At 38.9% G+C, this 20,675-nt stretch overlaps 1 protein-coding gene across 1 annotated transcript in view; it reads left to right on the top strand.

The window, feature by feature from the left end:
- The window catches only part of LOC134632126 (matrix metalloproteinase-17-like), an 87,628-nt gene that overhangs the window by 31,591 nt on the left and 35,362 nt on the right, over window positions 1-20,675 (top strand). Inside the window, exons 2-4 of the mRNA XM_063480724.1 lie at window positions 2,074-2,206; window positions 2,432-2,567; window positions 19,434-19,720. Of these exons, the coding sequence (XP_063336794.1) occupies window positions 2,074-2,206; window positions 2,432-2,567; window positions 19,434-19,720 (556 nt within the window). The remainder of the gene's footprint in view (window positions 1-2,073; window positions 2,207-2,431; window positions 2,568-19,433; window positions 19,721-20,675) is intronic.

Below are 20,675 nucleotides of genomic sequence, written 5' to 3'. Positions count from 1 at the left end.
TGGTGGAAAAGTAAGCGAAAGAGAAGGGAACAGAGGAGTACTCAAGTTGCAGCTCGGATGCTTTCATCTGTCACATCTTAGATGTTTCAAATCTATTCAAATTGACTGGAGTGCGTTGATTGGCAGCCACTTCACTGGTCCCCAATATAAATAGAGATGCAGTGCTACTCAGTTTTACTTGATGGGTTATACAGTCATATAATTCTCTAACTTAATTCAATATACAGCAAAAATCTGACCTTACAGCCAGAGACACGGTCAAGTTAAAAAAGTACACCCACAGTCAATTTCTAAGACTATCAAGCTATAATAAAAATAATATATATCAGGTCCTGACCAGGTTCTACAATTACTTAAACATGTCATCCACAGAAGAACAAGAACACATGACATACTACACTGGTTGTGTCATCATTTATTTAACAAGAATAAGCCAAAATGCAGAAAATGTGTGGATAATCAAGTACACCCCAGTGTCAGTTGCTTGTAACCGTTTTATCAGCAATAACTTGAAGTAATTGTTTTCTGTTTGACTTTATTAGTCTCTCATATCATTCTGGAGGGATTCTGGTCTTTTGTTTTTTGTTTTTGTTTTGTTTTTTACAATGTTGTATCAGGTCATTGTGGTTTGTGGTTTTATTTATGCAAAGCTCTATAAAAGTCCCACCACAGCATTTCAATCATGCTTAGGTCTAGACTTTGAAAGAGCCATTAAAACATATTGATGCTTTTCTTTTTCAGCCGTTCTGTTGGAGGTTTACTGCTGTTCTTGGGATTATTGTCCTGTTGTGTGACACAATTTAGGTCAAAGCTTTAGCTGTCAAACAGATAGTTTCACTTTTGACTATTGAATACTTTGGTACATAGAAACACTCAAGGTCCCCAGCTCCTGTGGCAGGCTAAATCATCACCCCTCCACCAATATCTCTGATAGGGTATGGAGTCTTTCTGCTGATATATTATGTTTGGTTTTTACCCAGTGTGGTTCTGTTCATCATGATTAAACATCTGACTCTCATCCATTCCAGAAGTCTTATAGTTGGGAATTTGCTTGGGGTGAATATGCTGGGATGTCCATTACTTTTTTGTTTTGTTTTCAACATTCGAATAATCTTTCTCACTTTAAAATGATGGACTCCAAATTGCTTGGAAATTCCCTCATAACATTTCCCAGATTTATAGGCACTGACAACTGCTTCTTTAGGATCATTGCTGAGGTTTCTTTCCTACTTGGCATTGTGTTAAAACACACCTGATTGCTCCAGACCAGCAAACTGCTTTTGTAAACACTTCCTAATGATCAGTTAATCAAGTGCATTTGATTACAGCAGCACCTGACTGTTACTTAACCTCTTAATTCATATGGAAGCAATAAGGGTGTACATAATATTTCACACACTGGCATAATTTTCTCAAATAAATAATGACACGGTGTAATATGTTGTATTATTGTATATCTCAGGTTTATTTGGCTAATTTTAAGACCTGTTATGGACCAGATGTTTTGTTTATTATGTCCTTATACATAAATTTTAGAACTGAAAGAGGTTGGACTTTTTTACATCTTTGTATATATTATATTTGACTATAGTATAGCTGATGAAACTGTTCAGCTACATCAAAATCAATATGCAGCTCACTGATACAGACTATCATAACATGTTATGATTATGATAGTCTTACTCAGTTCCATTACTGCAAAATATAGAGGACTGCAACAAGTATGTAATAAATAATTAGAGGTATATCGTAATCACTCCATCATATTTCAACATTTTTAAAGCACAATGGTGAATGGTTGAGAAAGTGGATCAGTTTTTTGCTAATATTAGACTTTCACTGATCAGTGTTTACAAAGACATATACATGCTCATGGAGGAACAAAAAAATAACTTATGCAAAACAATTGTCCAGGTAGGATTGTATATCAAAGTGCAATATCTAAAGCAGAAAACCCAAAGAGCCTCCAACCGTCATAGCAGCTTTAGGATACTTAATATCCTTGAGGTATCTGGAGTAAACTCTGTTGACCTGATGTACCCTGTATTCGGATGTATTCTGTTTCCCTTCCAGGACTGGCTGAGTAAGTTTGGGTACCTCCCGCCACCCGATCCCGTGACTGGCCAGCTTCAGACCAAGGAGGCCCTGACCAAGGCTATCAAAGCCATGCAGAAGTTTGGAGGGCTAAAAGAGACTGGAGTGTTGGGTATGAGGCTGTGTTTGTTTGAAGCGGCTGTGTGAAATCTGTCACATTTGCTAGATGGAGGCAGCATGCACTGAATAACTAATGACATCCTGTAATGCAATCCAATCAAGAAAACCACAGACTATAGCCACTGAATTTTCCATATAGTTGAATCAGCACCTCTCTGATGCAATCAAACTCCTTTCTCTCTCCCTTCTCTCTCTTTCTCTCTCTATTTGTTTTTAGACCAAGCCACCCTGGGCCTAATGAAAACACCCAGATGTTCTCTCCCAGATGTGTCTGAAGCTGAGGGCACAATGGGGCGCAGGAAACGAAGCCTGACTCCTCAGAATAAATGGAATAAGAGACATTTGTCCTGGAGGTAAGGGTCATCAAAATATGAGGTCTAGTATTTTGATAGCACGTTATTATTATAGCGATACAGAGGTACTATGCACACATTCATACATAGATGGGTGACCCAGTGTTTAGTATTAGGCTACATTAGGGAAAAAACATTTTCTTCCATCTGTGCATCTTTTGATAGATTACAGGACGCTTCTTGTGATCTAAAGTCTTCTATACTTTAGATTAAATTTAGTTGAAGGCACATTCATTTTGTAAAACATTCTTATTAGAGACCTTGAACCAACATCAAACAAGCCTGTCCTCTCAGAAGATGCACACATATTCCTCAGAATTCGTCATGAGATGTTTAAATTAAAGTGTTTTCTCAGTATTGCACCAAGATACCACAAGTTAATATAAAAATTGTATATACAGTCACTAAACTCCACTAAGAGAACATTAAATGGTCTAACTGTGTAGTGCTGCTCTAATTAAATGAGTTTTCCATTGAAAATCTGTCTTATATCTGTCTAACTATAGTTCATTTTTTCTTAGTTTTAGTGGATTTAAATGTGATCAAGAGTCACTGCAAATTAATTAATTAGTTAAAACCACAGAAATTTCAGAACCAAATTGTAGGGAATCCAAACTTACCACCTTATTTGTACTCAGTTGGAACCACTTTTGCCTTCAGAATTGGCCAAATTCTTCATGGTATAGATTAAACAAGGTGCTGGAAATATTCCTAAGGATTTTAGTCCATACTGACATGATCCATGATGGACATCTCCTGTTCCACCGCATCTAAGAGGTGCTCTATTAGATTGTATTCAAAAGGCCTCCAGGGTCACCAGATCTCAAACTCAATGTCATGTTCAAGAAACTGGTATGAGATAATCTGGGCTGTGTGACAGGAAGTAGAGTGGGCGATCTACCAAACAGAATGTTGGTGGTTTTACCCCTGGCTCCTTCAGCCTGCATGTTGAAGTATCCTTGGCCAAGATAGTGAGTTTCCACCGCTGCATACATTTGAGTGTGAGTATTTGATTAGGTTAGGTTAAGTTTAAATACATTGAGTTGCTGAAGTGTGATTTGTTAATTATGTGATAAAGTGGCTGGTCTGTGTATAATGGCTGTCCTTTTTTTTCCAAAATAACAAGGAAACCAAAGTATATTTAGAAATGGAAATGTTAGTAGCCAAAAGTGTATGCTTCAAACTACTCTGAACACTTGATTTCCTAAGTTATGCGTTTACCTCATCATGGTCATCGCTTTAGGCATACCAAACCTTTGTGCTCCGACTACTCTAGAAATAAGCTCAATAAGTCTCCCTTTAACTGTTGCTAAATTCAGGCGTTCCCTGTGTTGTCATGAATTATGAGGTTTTATAAAGTAGTGTATTTAGGTAAACAGGAAACTGAAAATTGTTTGAAGATGCCAGCCAACAAGAGTGGATAATGCCCTAGGTGTGCTTTAAAAAACATTCTGTAGTTTAAATTGTGATGCTTTTTTGTGTTGAGTCCGAAAGGTATTGAAGTGGTTTTTAATAATGTTTTGAAACATAATGAACCTGACCAATGTAGCCTTTTGATTTATTTATTTTTAAATATTGTAAATGAGAGCAAATCTTAAGTCAAAAACCCTATGAGTGACTTTCACTGAATTACTAGCTGCAGTGGAACCTTACTTGGATGGCTATGGATGGGAGAAGTGATGAGCTATGTTGGTTTCAGTCAACAGAAATACTTCAAATGCTTTGAGGATAACAATAACCACTGACCTGCTGTCATGGTCCTGTGTCTTTGACTCAGTGTTGAGTTTGGACTTTCAATGTCTGTTATTTAACATTTTCAGTTAGACTCTTATTTTGCTAATGTTGTGCAGTTTGAGTTTTGTTGTTTTCAGGCTTTAGTTTTAGTTATGTGGGTTATGTTCACAGTTTGTATTCAGTTTCTTGTTTTATTTGTTTCCCCCATGGTCCCTGTCTTATTGTCAAGTCTCCCTTTCTGTGTTAGGTGTTTCTTTGCCTTATTACATCCTCTTTTATTCTGGTAACTGTGTCTTGTGTGTTGTTTCTGTTTTGCTTCCCCTGTCTTGTTTTTTTGGATTAGTTTCAGCTGTGTATCATTACCGTGGTGTGTCCCATATTTGTGATTCCATTTGGAGCCTGACTTTGCCTTTGTTCTTTGTTATGTTGTATTGTTGTCTGGATGTGTGTGTTCTGTTGGTAGGTTTTTGGAATTCTTCAGCCTCAGTAAAGGTTTGCTTTTTGTTCACTTTAAGTTCATCTTCAAGTCTGCATTGTGGGTCCCAAATCAATGCAATACAATTCATAACACCTCCCATCAGAGTCTTGCTAGGGTTCTTGCAAGCCACCCAGTAAATAAACAATAACCCTAGAACTGGTAAAGAAAGCAAAGAGGAGAGTATTTCTTTAGGCTGCCTTTGAATAAAGTTGGTCTGGTCATCCGTGACCATGCGAGGAACCAGAGAATACTGTTAGACCGTGTAGGAGGAAGCAGTGAAACATATGGTTGGTCTGTGATTTACCCACACTATCAGCGTTCATTCAACATTAAGCTGCCATAATCTCTTGTGTGGGAAAGTGTGTGTGCAGAATATGAAATACACACATGAAATTTGAAACACAGAAAGCCAGCACACAAGCATAGACAAAATACAGTATATGCACATACTCACAGGTGCATGTGCATGTCTCTCTCCTGGTGGGCTTTAACTGTCTTTTTCTTCTTTTTGCCTCTTCTTTGCACCTCTGCCAATCAAACATCAGCTCACTCTACTCAGAAATAAGACAGCCTCGACTTCAGTCCAGTAAAACACCTTTGTATTCACAGCAGTCAGTGCAGATCCAGAGAGATTTTGTTAAGGTGCAGATTTTCAGTAATTTACCATAACAAAGTATTGAAATTCTGCATAAACTGGCCTCTATTGGGTGTTTTCGGTTGAAGCTGTAATGCTTGCACAGAAATATCCCTTCTGCTTGGTTTAGAAAATTATTTTGTTTTTTTATCACATTATTTGTTGTACCTCTGCTTCATTAGATTTTATGAGTGAATAACAGAATGTGTGGCTATCAGCTAATGGGTTAGATGTAATGTGACAGCCATATAAAATGTTTATTTGCCAAGAAGAACAGTTAGAAGAAAGAAGAAAGAATAATAGTTATATATCTGAAATGTACATGTTGCAGCATACATTAATTTGAATTATTTCATCATGCAGTGAGAATGTCACTGTGTATGGGCGAAATCTTTATTGATGTTACATTAATCTGAGCAGAGCAAACAACAAAACGCTAACCACACAGATGACTAAAAATAAAGAGGATAAATATATACATTGCTCACAAGAAGTCAAAATAACCTAGAAGAAGAACATCGTGTTTTTGGCAAAGTGGTTCTTCTTACATATTCCATTTCAATAAAGCAAGAAGAAAGTAAAGGTGAAGATATCTGAAGGGAAAATATAAATAAATAAAAAACCTGATCATTAAATAAAACATACAGCTTTGGAGTCTAAGGGACTTCAAACAATAAGTTGAAACAAAACAGTGCAATTACAAAATAAAAGTGATAATATTGCATAATATTTTATAAAATGTTCCTTTGGCTTACCTCAGTGACTCAAAATTTTATGGTTCATTGTACAGCTACCTCAGGAGAAAGCTTAAATTAGCATGTACTCACACCAGGCACGGCTATACCCCCTCACCACTGTCCCACTGGCCTGTGCTCGCACTGCACTTAGTAATCAGCAGGATCAATTTGTCCCCGCAGCTCAGCTCCTCTCTCATACTCGCATTTTGTGTTTTATTTTATGAAGCATTGGTCCATCTCACATATTTGTCATTAACAATAGCCAGTACTGTGGTGTATGGATGAAATAGTGATGTCACTTCACAGCAAGAAGGTCCTAGATTTGAATCCAGTCTGCAGCCTTTCTTTGTGGAGTTTGGAATATGGGAGGAAGTGGGGACGCAGGAGAGAATATGCAAAGGCATGCAGGGGATTAAGTTAATTGTAATTGTGTGTATGGCTGTTTCTACCTGTGACAATCTGTAACCTTGGCAAGGTGTACCATGACAGCTGGGATGGGCTCCAGTCGCCCCCTCAATTAGATAAGTAGAATAAAATGGATGGATGGTCTTGATAAAGAGATTTTTACCCAGGCAGTTGTAGGTTAGGGTTCAGTAGTGGTCAGGGAACAGTTCACTTAACACCAGGAGACAGCACCCAGCGATCACAGTAGTCAAACGAACCCTCTTGACGGGTCCAAAGCTGTCACACACTGAACAGATAGGCTGGCGTGAGTACCTCCTTAAGCCACAAATAACTTTGTTGCTGATGGCTGGTCGTTATTGGGCATTCCGTGATCTAGTTACCTAGGTAACCTTCTAATTTATTTACAACCAGGTTATATGTTAGTCAACAGTATCCTGCCCAGGATACGGGATCCTTATTCTTTAGCCATTCAATGCTGATTCAGTTTCTCTCTCTCTCTCTTTTTTTAAGGATCTCTAGTCGCCACATTGCTGTGAATTTTTTTTCCTGTGTGGATATAACTATTTTTGTTTAATTAAATTAAAAGTGATTCACAATATAGTAAAGTTTGCCATATTTAATGCACAGTTACCGTACTTGCATTAAGACTGTAATGGTTCAGTTTTGTCTTTGTCATACAATATGCAAAAGCAAGAAATAAATGCTTGTAATAGCAACGGAACATCAATAAATAAATATTATTATTATTATTATTATTATTATTATTATTGATATTGCTGCTATACAAACAGTAAAAATCAACGTACAGAAAGAAATGGTTTTGATAAATGGTTATAGCTTTTAAGTTCCACGACTGAGATATGTCCAGGAGTTTCATGCTCTGCAAAATCATAAGCTTGGTTAACAATGATTATGCAGTATCTGTTTCTACTGAAGACTATATTAATATTAATAACATCCTTTCAGGTTTTAACGAAGGAATCATGGTTAATGCTTAAACAAAACTATGATTTTTCTACTGGTGTTCATAGAGACATACACGTTCATTATATGCAGCATTTCATTTGTGACTCTTTCGGGGTCCCTCATCAAGCTAAGGTCTTCACCGTTATATATGGACTCTTTAATTAAAACGTCACATTAAGTTACAGTGAGAAGCAGAGACTCGCCCACTCGCTCCTGATTTAGCTCACCTCAGCACATTGACGGCATCTGATTGACTGGCACTTCACAGTCTCCCCTGCTTGTTCACACACGTCATTCACATCATTATGTTCTGGAAATGTGCTAGGAGTAGGTGATGAGAGGTGGGTGTCAGATACTTCATGCAAAGGAATAAAGATAAGGGGCTAGGCTATTTATTTTAGCCTCTTAGAATTAAAGAATGCATTTTTCCACAATAGAAATGAGTAAGTGATTTTGGCTATGTTTTTTTTTCCTTTGAGAGCCTCTTTGCTAAGCTTGAGCCCTTAATCCCAATTTAACTCCTGCTTACCGCTTTCCTTTTTCTGTTGCACACACGCCGACACACCACGCTTCACTCAACCAAGTATGTTATAGACATCAACGGCCTAGTTGTGTAACAGCTCACTGTTAACTCATTATCTCATATTGTTAGCCCATTATCACAGCAGACAGCCAGGCAGTCATTAGCAGTCCCACTGATAACTCAAACAGATAGGTGTAGCGAGCTGAGCAGAGCTGAGAAAAAAACAGAAAACAAAATGGGGAGGATGATGAGAATAACAAAGAAGAGAAGAGGCAAACATGAAGAGCAAGATTGCAGCTTTTTTCCCCCTCTACATTCATTAAATCATGGAGCTAGATTTTATTGGATTGCAAAGTCACCAACTCCCATCCATCTCTTTAGACTTGCACTGTCATCTTTCTAATCAAGTAAATGAACAGAGTACAAGAACGAGCGGCGTAGGAGCCCAAACACAGCCTTAATGACCACGAAAATGAATGTAGGTCCACAATGGCATCATTCTCTTTACATATTGCGATGTATCATCATTATATTTATGTCCTCTTAGGGTACAGCCATACTAATTTGTTTTAGTTTTAAAATGTGTAACTTTTTATACATTTACGCCTAGCATCCAAATAGAGACTTTTAGAAACAGTGCTGATCTAGTGAAAATGCTGGCACCCACATTCACTTTTCCTTAATGGGTCGCATAGCGAAAATACACTAATTATGCTCACATACTTTTACTGATTTTCCTCTTCCTTCGGGGTGATCAGTTTCAGTTTCCTATGTTTTCCATGATGCCAAATCAAGCAAACCAACATCTGGTCAACCAGTCATCTGCTTTCTTGCACCAGCATACCCAGTGCATGTGAATGATCTTGTGATCTTTTCAGAGACAGAGATTATTCCTGACAGTGTGCTAAAACACTAGTCTGGACAGAGCTTGTTTGATTCTTAGAGCTGTGTTTTTAAAAGATAGATAACATATAAAGATGTGGTTGGATTTCAGCTTCGAAATATTAAAGAAAAGGACAGGATTTGCTTTCACTAACATTACAAGCATTGAAAAGCTCCATATTTTTAGGTCACCATGCTGCTGAATTCCTCCTCATCTAAATATAACTACCTCGGACACCCTTCACAACTCAGCCTGCAGTAAATCTTTATTTTTTTTTAATAAATGGAACCAGAAGAAAGAAAAAATAAGAAATCTGCACATATAATGCTACTGTTCATCCTCAGTACTCATCATGAGAATGGAAAAAAAACAAAAGAGATTCCAAACAGTGGTGGCACTGGAGGAAAGTGACAAAGATGCGAGAAATATGTGCAAACTTAATTCCATTCTCCATATTAAGACCCCAGTAGCACAGGTTTGGAGTAGGTCACCAACTAGTAACCAGTGGTTGCTAAGGAAAAATGTTTATACCCTGACTGGTTGTCAGTGGTTACTGGAGATTGCTGGCAGTCACTGTGAAATCGATTGCTAAAAGCAACAGACTCGCAGACCTAGAGACTGGTCACTGACCTCCTGGCAGCCGCTGGTTGCTAGTAACTATATATAAACTAAACTATAAAAACTATATATAATTTATCTGAAAATTATTAAAATAATGACATGCAATGTGTTAGGTGGGATTTTAAGGCTCTTTAAACTTCTTAAGCAATTTTAAGCGTCCTTAAAGATCTCTGAACTCATGGGGGGGGGGGCTGTTGTACATGGTGTTTGCACAAACACAGGTTTACTCTGCTGGACGGAATGAATGCCATCAGTAATAAACTGTCTTCTCAGCCCAGGCAGAATGCACCTTGCATTTATCTTATATATACATATATGAGAAATGCCTATATTATACTGTAGAGCAAACATGTCTCCCAGAACAAATGAATCAATAAAATTCTATTTTTATTGCACCTGTCATACAGGTTAGCAGAGTTCAAAGTGCTTCACTGATGAATGGTCACAGGACACAAGACCCACAAACCAAAGAATGAAATAAAAAATAAATTGAAAAGATAAATATGGAAATGACAAAGAATAAAAACAGGATTAAAAGCATCAGTAATAATGATGATTATAGAAAAAAGGGTTTGATCAAATCTAGACTAAAAGCTGGTTAAAAGAGACTGAAAGAAGTCACAACACTGAAAGCTATAACCTGCCATAATTCTGGCACTGCAAAGTTCTCTGAAATTGTTTCCCTCTCCTGGCATTTGAGGCCACTAACCTGTGAAATTGCTTGGTAGATCCTTAAGAATAACTATAACACCGTTATCCTATTAGGGACCTAGATTTCACATCAGCATCGTAGAGTCGGTGACTGCAATAAACAGGAAAGAAAGAGAATGAGAAAAGAGGGAGATGCAGACTGAAAGGGGGAGAGACCGATATTTTTGGAAGAGGGTAGACTCACGCAGAGCCTTTTAATTTAGTGACTTTCATCTTCAGCCTAAATGACATGACGTGTGTGTGTGTGCGTGTGCGTGTGTGTGTGTAAGAGATATATATCTGAGAATTTTTTGGTTTAATACACAGCCTGAGTCTGTGTGTGGAATATTTTCCCGTTTTTGTGAGTGTGTGTCTCAGTGTTTGAGCCACATTATACATGTGTGCATCTACAAATGCATATGAATCACCTTCTGCTATATGAGCTTTCAATTTGCAGGGTAATCAGCTTATGTCTACGGAGGGTAGTGGAGCACAGGAGGTGAATATTAGGTATGTGTGCCTGTGTGTTTGCGTGCACATGTACTTTTTAGCATCACTTTTGATGTCAGCTCATGTCTCTGTGGAGCAGCAAAACCACAGGAGGTAAAAGCCTGCTGAGAGGCTGAAGGCGGGGGACAGCAAAAGAGTGTTAGAGGTTTCTTCATGTTTTTCTCTCCCTCTCTCTGCATTTTGCCATCACGCTCCACTTTCCTCCCTGCCTGTCCTCAACTGAATCATCACTCTGTTTTTGCCTGCAAAGGTCTTTAAGAAATATGTGGAAATTAAAAGTCAAACAGGTGAAATGTAATAAGAGCGTGTGTGTGTAGGTGTGTGTGTGTTCGCGCCTGCCTGTATCAGCTTAGGTTAACACACACAGCATGGACACAGATACACACCTCCCTGCACAAAGTCTAGTTTGCTCTTACTCATTTGTCAAATGGAGGTCCAAATTATGCCATGGAATTAACCTAGTCATGAAAATTAACTCAACTTAATCAGCCTTCTGTCCATCCAACAAATTTCAAAGCCTTAATCAGGTATTCCTAATTCGTTGCAATAAGCACAATGTGCTCCTTCTGGTCCCAATTCCTTTATCTTCTTCCACCACTGTAGAGACTTAAAAGTCCACAGTCCAGTAATCCGGAAACTTCCAATAACCTGTGGCTTATGTGGAATTATCAAAAAGGAGGAGGTGTGATCAAAAGGTTCAGGGAATCAGCCTCTAAAAATCAAAAACCTAACCTGATTTTCCATCCATTTTTGGTTTTTTAATATCTTTTTTTTTTTTCGTCCACCCTTGTCACCATGGCTGCTATTTTACAATCTTTTCCTGTGTATCAACACTTTGATCCAGGGACAGGAGAGTAATCGGGACAGTCAGTCAGATTTTTGATGGGCCGGGTCACGTTCTCCTCTCTCTTGGGCCAGTTGGGTGGGGAAAAATTATGATGCAGTGCAACCCCTGCATCACAGTCAATCAGATGGGTTCTACCATCTGAGAGATTTCTCTCCTCCCAAATGTTTGAGTGGCTTGGGCCTATTGAATTAAGCGTCAGTCAGTGATTAGAGAGAGTAAAAAGTGGTCAGGGGAAGCTGAAACAAACCAGAGTGTTGGAGTAAGATGTTGCCAGATGTGCTAAGTTAACTAGCCTGTTTACCAGAGGACAGACCCCAGTTGCAAGGTTATTAGCCTAGTTTAGGCTAATAAGTTCAACATGTAACCAATGAATCAGAGATATTAAGAGGAAAACATCCCGATAAAAAGAGGCCATGAGTAAGGGGACAGTCTTTACAGAATTAAGTCATTTAGTTAAGTCATTTATTCTAGTGTAAAATATAACACAGTGAGAACAGACATGATTGATTCTAAATGGCATCAAGACATTCAGAATATATCCACATAATGGTAGGTAGCCTAATTTTAGCCTATTAAGACAAATTACCTATATTGTGCAGCACAAATGAACTGTGAACTATTATGATAGAAACTGTTAAAAAAATTAAATACATTTCTCTACCGTGAGAAAAAGAAATGGGCCAGTCTTTGGCCATGAAACTCACAGGTTACCAGGTTAAAAAGGGGCAGTACCTGGCCCCTGCTTTTGTCCACCTTATTTTTAATTTACTGCTAGTGGACAAAGTCCAAAAAAGGAAATTTAAGTTACTATATGTGCTGATGTCCGTAAAAAAAAAACAAAAAAAAACAAACTCGTGCATTTTCAATGTGCTTTGTGCAGGCACGCAATGGCAGGATGGAAAGCAGTTGTAGTTGTTTCTGCTGAATGTTCTCCCTCAGACGCCTCAGGATGCTACGTGAGAACGCGTTGACAGTCTCTCCCTGTGGCCAGCGATTCATAGTGCGCAACCGATGAGCACCGTCCTAGTCTCCACATTTGACACACTGCCTTCTGGCTTGGAAACTATGGACTCTTCAACAGAAAATTGCTGCAAACTGCTCGATTTTAGCCACAGACCCAGCTGTCATCACTGAAGATGATCCTCCACATGAAATCTGAGCCAGTTGATACAGAAGTTGCTGTTTATGCACATACTTGTAGTGAAATTGCGGGGCGTGCAATGTGGGTGGTCAGAGCAGCACTTGCAGAGGATACTGTATGTCTGGACGTACACAAGTATTTTTGTAAAATAGAGATTTTCCACTTAATTTTGAAGAGCTGTCAAGCTGTCAATAGGTGGCAATATAACCTAACTGGAATTTGCCAATCAGACACAATAACAAACAATACATGGAACTAAAGAGTTGTTACATACGTATTCTAGTCTAACGTTGTACAAAGAAAAACAACAAATGGCTCAGCACAAACTACATCTGGAAGATGGCAGCTAGTACAGCTGATAAGAAAGCCAGAGTTGGATATGGAAGTATTTTGCATTTGAGGTGGGGGTAACTAAGGTATGAAAATTGATTTGCAAAAGGCAATGTACAAATGATGTTACTGTGTTTCTTGGACTAACTGAGAAAAATATTCCAATTTAGTGAAGCACTTAGAAGACCACCATCCAGATGTGTTTAAAGAATTCAAGTTGATTAAGTATCCATTCTCAGAAACAACATTCAAAATATTTTCCTTCTCACGTTATCCTTCAATGTTTGCTACAGCTGGCACTGCCGTTGTGAAATCAACATTTTAACCATTGGATAAAAGGTTTCCAGTCTCAATCATTAAAGTTTCACTCTGTCTTTTCAACAAAATATAATGTTAGTAATTGTCTTGCTATCATATCAATGAGTTTTTAATGAAGGAGTTTATGTTTGAGTACATGGGATGATCATTTTGTTTTGGTGTTGAATTGGATATGAAGAACCATGTAACTCTACTGTGTACTGTGACCAGCTACTAAATGTCTGGCAGCATGACATCTGTAGTATGAACATGCCAGGGAAGATTACCTTATTTAAATTTGGTTCATTGATTATCATCATTATTCTCTGAATGTTTTGAGGAACTAGCAAGTTCCTCAAAGGGAAATAATTTAAAAATGGGTTTAATTTTGCAGGGTGTGGGGCCTGTTGTGGAGCTTAAATCTGCTCTGTGCAGAACTCGCTTTTCACCATCAGTTCTCAGTTAATGTGAATGTCATTTTTGCAAGATGACAAAGACATTAACATAAACCATTTTTTCTTAAATATTTCCATTTATCAGTGACGACTTCATTATTTTGTGCTAAGTTGGTGTAACTGCCAGCTAAAGAAAAGAAACATCCTCAAACCTCTAATTTTCTACTCCTCAGTTCACACCCATATATCGCCGGCATTAAGAGGATAGTATCTAATCTGCTTCCTCCCTTTCCCTCTCTTTCATGCACGCTCCCTCTCTCGTGCACCTCCGTGCTGCCTTACAAGCCTGCAACAGAAGCAGCTTTTAAAAAGCTTTTGTAGTGAGGAACATTTTTTGGTGGATGAGGAAAGGAGACATCTCTGTCAGAGATGGAAATGTGTCTATGTGATCACTGATCCCTCTGAGTGTAGTAGCCCGGAGAAACGCTGAAACATAAGGAACTCGTCATTCTCATAGAGAATAGGCTGCTTGACTCTGACTAAAGTTAGAACTGTGGAAGATGAAGCCACAGGGAGTTGTCAGAAATATTTCTGTAATAGGAGAGTTGCTGTGTTTTTGCTTGTTATGCTCCCTTTTGCTCACTCTCCCTTATAGTATGTGTCCGTTTTTCTTATGATGACGATGATCATCTATCCGCTCCCTCCCTTCATCCTGTTCGCTATCGTATCTTTTGTTAGAAGATTGGACAGTGTGTACTTCTCAAATAAAATAGTTTGTCACTTTGTGAAATTACTAAAAACAAAATTTAGAATTGTATTTTTAAGTTGTTTAATGCTTAAACAAAGTTTAGTCTACAAGCACACGTTTTACTTTTGGAGACAACAGCAGTGTCTTTCTCCGACTCCCATTGCACATTGGCAAACACGCTGCTAGTCAGCATTGCTCACCTGAATTACAACTTTGTTTGTAGAGGGTATGTATTAACTTTCAAGCTTCTGTGATAAGCTGTCAGGTTTGGCAGGAATTCACACAGCAGCCTCGGTGCTCAGATGAGTGGACAAACAGTGTGTGTCTTTCTAATTCACAGGGCTCAGAGCACTGCAGGCTTTTTATTTGGTGTAGCAATTACAGAATTTAAAAGCAAGGCTGAATGAGACTGAGATATACTTGAAATGGACAGTAGACAAAGCTGTTGAAATCACTAAATGTGAGATAATGCCATATGCCAGAAGCCCATTATCACTAGAAAAGTGTGGCTGCGAAGGACTTGCCAGAACAAACTGCCCCGGGAGCTCCCAGAATGTAGAGAAAAGAAAAACAAGAAAAACGAATTAACTCTTAAATATTATCAGGATGAACCACTGTTCTTCATCCATTCTTGATTGTCAAAACAAGGGGGAAAAGATTCAGTCGGAGGAATGAGTCATCAGGGATCAACAAGAAGTCCTTAATCATAAAGAATTCAAGTATGAACTGAAACAAATGTCAAACAGAAGGTTTGCTTGACAGGAGACTTGGCTTTTAAGGTGACAAATTCAACAAAAGAAGAGATGGGAATGACAAGGGAGGGTTTTTTTTTTCTTGGAATTGTTTGTAGTGACAGAAGCTCCATCTCTGAACTTATTTGTGACCTAAATGTTTACTGTGATTGTCACACTGTGAGTTTGGCAGGCCGATAACTGGATCAGCTTGTCTAAGCTGTTCATACATACCAAGGATTTTGTTGTGGAGCTAGATTTTTGCAGCATAAAGGGCAGACGAGGCCAAGAAGGGCAAGTAACACACTGAGATTCTGGAAAAGAACAGTTGTAATCCTGTAGATTTAAGCCTTTATGTGTTATGCAGCACCCCAGATTACTGGTACTAACAGCAAGGCTGGTCTGGACGGACATTTTCTTGAGCAACCACTTTGTCAGAAATAAATTAAAAGAAAAACTAGAGTGTAAGTATATAGCTTAAACAAACTGACTAATGCTTTGATTTTAATTAAAATCTTTTTTTCCCCTCATAATGCCAGTAAAGTAGGTTCCTTTACTGTGCACCCTGTCACCTGCCTATGTGGACATTTCCTGTTGATCAAATCTATAGTATGTGATGTAGAAGCCATTTTAATTTCATGCCTCATAGGACCAGTTGAGCCTATTTTCTTAAATCTGTGCTGGAGATTTTTTTTTTTATAAGTGGATTAAAACACCATCCAAACAGAAAAACAGTGTGGTGTCCCTTGAGTAAAGGAGAATTAATTTGTAAGCCAGTTTATCCAGGATTTAATGAAAAGCCACAGCTCCGCTGAAGTTCAGCTCACTCTAAAGGTGTTCACCTTCAACTTTCCCTGCATAGTTTATATTTACCCACATTTGCCTTTTTTATGGGTTCTGTTTCCTCTTTCATGTAAATTGCAGCACAAATGAATGCAATGCAGGTGGTCTGACAGATGGTCATTTTTGCTTTGGTGCAGGTACGTGTAAAAGTTGTGTTACCCAGAGCTTGTTTCACACGCCGAATAGCAATGTATACCTATCTGCATTTTCAAATTGCCTTCTTTAATATGTCATTCCTGCCACATGGAAATTCCCAGTATGGAAAATTGGGACTTTATTATCTAAAACTATTCAAGAGGTCTGTCTAAGATAATACAGTTAGGTGTTTAAATATTTTTTCTAATTTTACTTTTTTTTCCAATTTTAAATGAAATAACTCAGATGCAGTTGAAGTGCAGACTTTTAGCTTTAATTCAGTGGGTTGAACAAAAAGATTGCATAAAAATGTGAGGAACTAAGGCATTTTTTTTCCTTTTTAAACAATCCCTTTATTTCAGGGGCTCAAAAGTAATTCGACAAATTAAATAACTGAAAATAAAATGTTAATTTTTAATACACAGACTGAGAGATGCGATTTAAACTTCTTTTTTTATCCACACCGGGTGCACTATATACACATGGGGGGAAAACACCGTGGTTCCAAGTCCACAGGGTCTGGGAAACACAAAGCCTTCACACTCACTCTGCTCCTCGTCCACACCAAGCAGCTCCACTCACACTCAGGCGTCCAGGGGTCACGGTACGAGATAGATCCGGGAAACCTATTCACAGAGACGAGGGTTACTCCAAAGCAAGCACGAGAAATGACTGAATTCTGAAGAGCCGGGCAATACTAACTAGAGTGACTCAATATTCCAGCGACAAATAGCTCAGCGCCCCTGCCTTAAGAAGAGATGGCAAACAAATGCGGAATCACAGGTGATCAGCTGCAGGTGTGTGGGCCACAGGCGGGAGCTCAATCTGAGCTCCGCCCAGGCAGAGAGACAGGAGAGAGGGACCAAGGCGAGCAAGAGAGGGGATGGAAAAGACAGACCAAAAACATTTGTGGCCACACTGGGCTGGCTGGGCAGGCACAGGGACCATGACAGAAAACCCTTTGCTGACAATAACAGCCTGAAGTCTTGAACTCATGGACATCACCAGATGCTGGGTTTCCTCCTTTTTAATGCTCTGCCAGGCCTTTACTTCAGCGGCTTTCAGTTGCTGTTGTTTGTGGGCCTTTGTGTCCGAAGTTTGGTCTTCAAGTGAAATGCATGCTCAATCTCTGAAAACAAAAACAACAACAACAACAACAACAACAACAACAACAACAACAACAACAACAACAAACAAACAAAAAAAAAAAAAGCACATGGACTCTGAAGGGATGATGATTTGGAGTTTTACAGCCACAGGACCTCTTGACTTTGGTATACAGAGTAGCTCATGGTCGTGCAAAGTATTAAAGAGTTAAATGTAAGGCAATCTGCCTGACAAATTTAGCTTTAACTGGGTCCCAAGGACAGCATCAAATCTACAACAGAAAGTCCACTTGTCCAATTCAGGGTCGCGGGGGGGCTGGAGCCTATCCCAGCTGTCTTAGGGCAAGAGGCAGGGTACAGCCTAGACAGGTCACCAGTCTGTTGCAGGGTTAACACATAGGGATAGACAACCATTCGCACTCACATTCATAACTATGGGCAATTTAGAATCGCCGATTAACCTAACCCCACTAACTGCATGTCTTTGGATTGTGGGAGGAAGTCGGGGTACTCAAAGAGAAGCCACGCAAACTCTACACAGAAAGACCCTGGCCTGATAGCGGAATTGAACTCAGGACCTTCTTGCTGTGCTAACCACTGCACCACCATGCTGATTGAAATGTTGTGGCGGGACCTTAAGCTGTGCATAAGCTGTGGGTGTCAAGGATGGTAACAGGAATGTGCCATAATTTCTCCACAATGATATAAGAGCAAATACATGCAGCAATAACACACAAACACACACACAAATTTAAAAAAATATAAAAAAAATAATGTATTGGCATGTTATTCCTTCACTTATCCATGATACTAGCCTGAAGCTAGTTGTAATGGGGGATAAGGTGGCATTCACTCTTCTTATACTCTGTCAGTATCACACGCTGATTAAATTTCCTAGAGCAGCCTGCAATGGCAAAATGGCTTCTTGTATTTAGACAAAGTGCTCTTGTAGGGACAAAGAGGGTAAGTGCATCATGTAGAAGCAGAGACGAATGAGGGGGCGAAGGCTGATGGATGAAAAGAAAAGAAAAGAGATCGTAGAGACAATGAGAGAATGAAGAGGAAAAGGGAAATGGGTGGAGAGGAGGTGGGCAAACTTAGTTTGACATTTGAGTGGTTTTCTGTTCATATTTGTACTGTTTCTACTGTAGCTATCAGAAAGGAATAACTTCAGAGATGTTATACTGATTGGTAAATGAAGAATAGAGAAATGTAAGAACATGGTAAGGCTTGTAAGGTGTTCCCAACAGCTGATCCCAATGTCGCGAATACACATTGTATTCTCCAGATATTGGAACGTAAGTGGCAGCAGCGTCTAACCATGATATTTTTTTAAAAAAAAAGTTTAAAACACACACACACACCAGTGAAATCACAGAATCAGGATTTTTTGTGCAGGTGGCAGACATTATTTAGTCGATCTTCATGCTTTTAGGCAGTCCAGAGCTCCCTACATCTTGCACTTCTTTTTCCTTTTTCGAATTTTCCTCCTGTGCTTAATCACCTACTCACCAGTCTTTTATTCAGTTTACTTCTGAGGATACCATTTCAAAGATTGTTAGTTTTAATTCAAAAGGGGCCTATTATGCTAGTTTCTAGTTTCGTGTTTTTATTCTGAACTCCATTAGAGTAGCTTTTTATGAGTCACAGCTCAATGCAGCATTTCAGTGGAACCACTGAAACAACCTCACTTTTCCCTTAAAGGCAGCTTTGTTTTGATTGGTAGCCCCTCATAAACTGAAGGTTTGAACAGCTGGTGGGCAGGTTACTGTGTGTAAAGCCAGAAATGTGTGTGAGATTACCTAATTAGGGCTCTCCCATCTATATATCATGAACACCCAAGAGTAATAAAAGGTTGACCTTTTAGCTCACAGGCATGACTTGTACCAATGAGGATCCACCCTTGTATCAGTATATACATAGCTGTGGCTAGTTCTAGTCTTTTCCTTCTCACAGTTACCCTGTCCATTATCAACTTTTTTTGTCAGCATCCCATCCATTTTCTTCATTAGTCACCTCAGCTCCTTTTTCACACAGTTCTTCTCCCTCTCCTTCATTATATTTGATATACTTCTTTTCTCCACTTTCTCTCTCTCTCTCTCTCTCTCTCAGAGTGCGGACTTTCCCTAAGGATTCTGCCTTATTGGGCAGGGACACTGTTCGAGCCCTCATGTACTACGCCTTGAAGGTCTGGAGCGACATTGCACCACTTAACTTCCATGAGGTGGCTGGAAGTAATGCAGACATTCAGATCGACTTCACTAAGGCTGACCACAACGATGGATACCCCTTTGATGGGCCGGGGGGCACAGTGGCACATGCATTTTTCCCTGGAGAGAGGTTTACGGCTGGAGATACGCACTTTGATGATGACGAAGCCTGGACCTTCAGATCTCCAGGTGAGTGAAGTTGCGGTCTGCTATTTTAAATTGCGGCATCTGCTAAACTATTTGGTGCCAGCAACACAAAATAAGACACTTTTATTTCCTTTTTTAAATGTTCAAAATTAGTTTAATGTTTGAATTTAAAAAGGGACTTTACAAGCAAACAATTCATTACTTATAGATCATTTAAAAAAAAAATTCTATCTATTCAGTTTGCATTGCCTGCCTGTTAAATTCTTTATTGATTTTTAAAATCTTACTCTTACTCATTACTTTAAATTGCCAAAGTACTGTACGTCAAGGACCCCTTCAGTGCCTGGGTGTCTACTTTGATTGGTGATTGGATCTCTGCTGGTTATTACAAGATCTTGACTACCAAACATAGGTGACCAGTGTTTGCAGGTTCCAAACTGTGGAACTACTTTGATGTCCTTTAAATCTCTTCTTTAACTTTTCCTTAATCTCATGGCTTTCAGGAGTATTTGATATGTGGCTTTTATACAGTACCTCCCTTGGTTTCTAAGACAGCCCCGACATGTCACTCGAGGCCATACTCCTAATAACACATAAATTTAAGCTTTAATACAATTTAAACATTTGAGTGATGTAAAAACATATTCTCTTACATTTCCAATGAAAGGCTAAATTAGTTTGCAGAACCAAAACAGTTTTTGTACCAGGCTCTAAATGTTTTTATTTCTTCTGTAAGGGGTTAAACACAAAGCACTTGGTAAGTGGCAGTGTGAGGAATTCTTGCCACTTTCTATTTCCTTGATTTCATGTTATCTAGGTAATTTGAGGGATAGCCCTATGTAATCTCTACTACGTAGGTGGATCACTTCTTACTATGAACATATTGACCAATCAATTATCTGGAAAACAAGGTCACAGTTCCTGGAAGAGCACATGGATCTCTCTGCACAGATAGTAGGAGGGTTTAAAGTAGTAAATAGTGTTTAATGTCTCTTTG

The sequence above is a fragment of the Pelmatolapia mariae genome, linkage group LG7, assembly GCF_036321145.2.
Source record: "Pelmatolapia mariae isolate MD_Pm_ZW linkage group LG7, Pm_UMD_F_2, whole genome shotgun sequence".
Classification (NCBI taxonomy): Eukaryota; Metazoa; Chordata; class Actinopteri; order Cichliformes; family Cichlidae; genus Pelmatolapia; species Pelmatolapia mariae.
This window is presented reverse-complemented; position numbering and strand designations above follow the sequence as displayed.